Here is a 4437-nt window from a genome sequence, read left to right on the forward strand (position 1 = left end):
AAGCATTTTATAAGCACATGTGGTATTATACAGTGGTGAAATGTAACTTAGTACATTCACTGAAGGACTGTACTTTCTGTCAGTGCAAACTTGAGCTGTAGTGCTTGCAGTGCTACATTTATTTCACTCCTATAGTGACTAGTTACTGCACCTATTCTGACTGAAAATTTGATGCATTCATGTAGATTAAACTACCCAACAGTATACAAAGTAGGCAAAATAGATTCACTTTGGCTGGATACAATGTAAAAGTACTGCTTACATGTGCAGGCATATGTAATATTAATCTTGTTATATAATACTTTATAGTATGACACTCAAAGGAGCCATTATTGTCTATAATGAGTATTTTTACTTTGATACTTTAACTATATCTTTTATAACATTACTGCTTTTACTTAAGTAGGCTTTTGAATGCAAGAGTTTTAGGCTACTTAATGGAGTATATCATTGTTGCCACTTATATCTTTGTACTTCTACTATATTATGATTATACTATACTGTAGATATTATGCTATTGTAGCTGCTTCAATATTATAGTAGAAAATAGCTTTTAAGGGGTAAATGAAGTAGTAGTCAGTAAATTAATGTGAGACTTCCTTCTCTGGAAACATATTTCCTCTTTTTTCTGTTATTCCTTACACAACGTGTCTGTAGGCTACAACCGAAAATGAGTTGGTCCGATGAATGATTAAGTAACACAATCTGACATAAACTGTCATCACTACAACAAATAAAATGAAATGCATGAAGCTGAGTCTTTTAAAAACAGGACTTTTATAGTAACCACAGGGTCACAGAGCAGTGAAAGCGGGCTGTGTGTAGGAATGCAACAGTTATTTAGTGTTAAATGCGGTAACAACATAACGCCGAGCCTTCCTCCTACTCCTCCTCCTCCTCCTCTGTCTCTGCAGTGTTGACCGGCTGACAGCGTTTGCTCTGCAGGTGCGCTGGGCGGTAATCCCATCCCGCTGCTTTAAGGTGATAAATGAACGACAAAGCTCCGGAGTCGGTTTGTTCTCAGGGGCTCCGCGCGCCACGCAGGTGAGCGGAGGAGCGCCGAGTGCGAGCTCTCTTGTTTGACGTCTCCATGGAGACCGCCCGAGCGGCGCCAGGCTGACAGGCGTCAAGGCTCGGATGAATGGGTGACGTCACCGCGCTGGCGCCTGCCAGTCTGCTCGGGCTTGTTTGGACAATCTGGGGGGAAGATTCAGAACAGAGCGATGCGATCTGAGTGTGCACACAAGGCTGAGCACACACTGCAGAAACATGTGAAGGAATCCGCGAAGCTGCTGCTGCTGCTGCTCACACTGGGCTTCGTTCAGCGCACAGACGCAGAAAAAAGAGAGTCTGTGCTCCGTAGCATAAAGAAAGCTCAGAGTTAAGAGAGCAGAGATTTAGTTCGGGGAGCGGTGGTGTGGGAATGACTGCGCAGCGTGCTTCCTAAAACATTCAACTGTCTCTGCCCTCAGCTTTTATTTAAACTCACGAGCTGATAAATTGTTCACAAAAAAAAGTCATCATCTTGAACTAATTAAAGTTAATTTTAAAAAAAAGTGAATCTTATTCCCAGAATTGTTTGGCCACTCTGTGTGATCAGTTGTATAACTTTACTATCGTCATCCACATCTGCAGCGCCATCAACAATTGTGAGAGGCAAATTTAGGGCACTGTGGTAGCCTAATTATCATTAGCCATTCATCCTATTCATCCTGTCCCATCCCACACACATTCTCACAGTGCATATCCAGGCATTCACCACCCCTTGACTGTCCCCAGGCAATCTACACCTGCAGAGTCCCCAAGCCATGGACAGCTGGATTCCCACATATTACCCATAAAAGACACACATTTGTTTCCATTTGTAACGCCATCCCTCAAACAGATTGTAAATCCCGATAACCAGGCGAGCGCAGTCATTGGCTGGAAGTGCGGTTGTGGACCGACCTACCAATACAAACGCAGCCGTCTCATTGGCTCACCGCCTTCAAACAGGAGCATTCGTGCACGCCCCCGGCTCCGGCGCTGCTATAAACAGGAGGAGGTTTGCCCATGTGGATGTTGCAAACTGTCAACATTGCCTTATTCACATCTCCAAGAGGAGGAGAAGCGTCGTTGCTCGACTATTTCCTAACTTTACTTTTTCCTCATCCTTGGAAACTACACCTCGTACACTAATCAAGATGAAGGTTGTCGGATCTACTTGCGCCCTGAAGAGCAAGGTCGGCAGCGAGGACGTGGTGCGCTGCCTGTCCGATCAGAGCCTGACCATCTCTAAGTGCAAGATCCCGCTGCTGGACGAGCAGATGAGCGTCTTCCTGCAGGACATGAACAGCTGCTACAGCAAGCTGAAGGAGCTCGTGCCCACCCTGCCCACCAACAAGAAGGCCAGCAAAGTGGAGATCCTGCAGCACGTTATCGATTACATCTGGGACCTGCAGGTCGAGCTGGACGAGCCGGAGAAGAGCCGCCAGCACTCCACCAGCAGCGTCCCCCGCACACCGCTGACCACTCTGAACGCAGAGCTCGCCAGCATCTCTGTGGAGGTAAATATCTGTTTATATGTACCATGTACATGTATGTATGTGTGTCACTGCACTACAGAGGTGCATGTACTCTGTTAACATGTTTTTGAGTGTCATTTCTCGTGCGTAAAACTTGCAAGGTCCGTGCGTAAAAGTTCCTTTTGCTCACCGGTTTTTATCCATCCAAAGCACATGAACTAATCCTCCTTCTCTTATCTCTGCCCACAGAATGGATGCTCAGATGACAGGATTATGTGCCGTTAAGAGCTCGTGGAGCATCGCACCATGACCCCACAGCGAGCACCACCAAGAACGAACAAGGCTACCTGATGTGACTCCGCGACCACATCAATTAAAAAAAAAACCTTGAACTGTGTAGGGACGTTTCAAACTCCCAATGCTAGAAAAAAATAACGTTGTGTGGACATCCTCCGGTGGCGAGGATCTCTGCCACTCACGGCTCTCGATTCATCAGAGGGTCCTGAGAGAAGAAGACCGGTAGTGTCCAGACATAGACTGGGTTAGCCCGGAGGACCAAGACAAGTTCAGTGCAGCCAGCATCGCTTGTTGCTTGTAGAGTTTCTAAAGAAAGCTAATGTTTCTGTTACGCTCTTTGTATCTTGTATAAACCATGTAGAGAATTCAACATTTTGTAAAAGAAAAAAAAGTAAATTTCTCAGATTCCTGAGCGACAAACTGTATTGTATATTACAATGCCTCATTACGTGAAGATATTGTTTTCTTACAATGTACTTTATTGGTGTTTTTATTAAAACAAGACAATTATTTTTGAACAAGAATTCCTCTTGTGTGGTTGTGTGTGGGGGGGAGAAAGGGGAGGGAGGGGGAGTATCTGAATCTGATTTGAAGTGGAGTATCACATCATATACCCTGGGGGGGTTTCACTGTTGATTTCTTTACAAATACTACAGCTGGGGAAGAGTCCTGTAAGTTAACACTTGGGTGGTTATTATGGGCTGTTATGGCCTTGTTACCATTGTGATTAATCGCAGGTCCACTCATATTCATCACTGAATAGTTTTTCTTATAGCTTTGGGGAGTGTAAAGCGGTTGTCAGTAAAAAGAAAGAAAGAAAAAAAACAACCTAGAAGAAGCTGTTAAGTCGTTCAGGTAACTTAAAACCAAAGCTGGTGGTCAGCATAATGGCTCATAGCCAGTTAAATTGGTAATTTGCTCTCTCTATGGGTCATTAACGTATCACATTACGAGAGGAAGTCTCAATTTAAATCGTCAAGTCTAAAGATTTTGACTAATAAAGACAGTTTGAAATAAAGTTTAAAATAAAAGCCATCCAAGTCATGACGTAGTTTTATTTTTAAGAGGATATAAGATTATGTTTGGTGTTTAACAAAGTCACTGACAAAGATAAAGTGACGCAGCATGCTTTACTATGAACGAGAAGTGAAATAAATGAGATAAAAGTTTGTTTCACTTCATAAAACATCCATTTAAATGTGGTGTTTCAATATGTTATAGTGTAAATCAGCCCCCAGCCCCCCTTCGCCGGCACCGCAGGGGTTAAAATTGCTTTGGCGAGGCGATTCCTTATAAGATTTATTCTGTCTCCCTGGTGCAATGTTTTTCCCATTTCCCTGCGGTGCGATGCGCACAGCTGCAGCCCCGGCGTGGCCAGTGTGTGATTGTGTTTGTGTGATAGCTTTGTGCCAAGGGCAGGGGAGGGCGGCGGGGCCCAGACTGAGCGGCGCCTCGGCACACCTGGGGAAGTTCAGGTTAAATAGCTCCACATTCCTCAACACACAGCTGATTGAAACATTAACAAACAGTAATCCACGGGCCAGGCCGCAGATGGGCCGGGAACCACGCCAACACTCAGAGAGAGAGAGAGAGGGAGAGAGAGAGAGAGAGAGAGAGAGAGAGAGAGAGAGGAAAG

At 44.7% G+C, this 4437-nt stretch overlaps 1 protein-coding gene across 1 annotated transcript; it reads left to right on the forward strand.

The window, feature by feature from the left end:
- The first annotated feature begins 2067 nt into the window (after positions 1 to 2067).
- Positions 2068 to 3325, forward strand: id1 (inhibitor of DNA binding 1, HLH protein). The gene is made up of 2 exons (XM_041035084.1): positions 2068 to 2546; positions 2754 to 3325. Exons 1-2 carry the CDS (start codon positions 2184 to 2186, stop codon positions 2787 to 2789), a joined length of 399 nt encoding a protein of 132 aa, XP_040891018.1. The 5' UTR covers positions 2068 to 2183; the 3' UTR covers positions 2790 to 3325.
- Positions 3326 to 4437: the final 1112 nt, after the last annotated feature.

Source organism: Toxotes jaculatrix, chromosome 3 (assembly GCF_017976425.1).
Source record: "Toxotes jaculatrix isolate fToxJac2 chromosome 3, fToxJac2.pri, whole genome shotgun sequence".
Classification (NCBI taxonomy): domain Eukaryota; kingdom Metazoa; phylum Chordata; class Actinopteri; family Toxotidae; genus Toxotes; species Toxotes jaculatrix.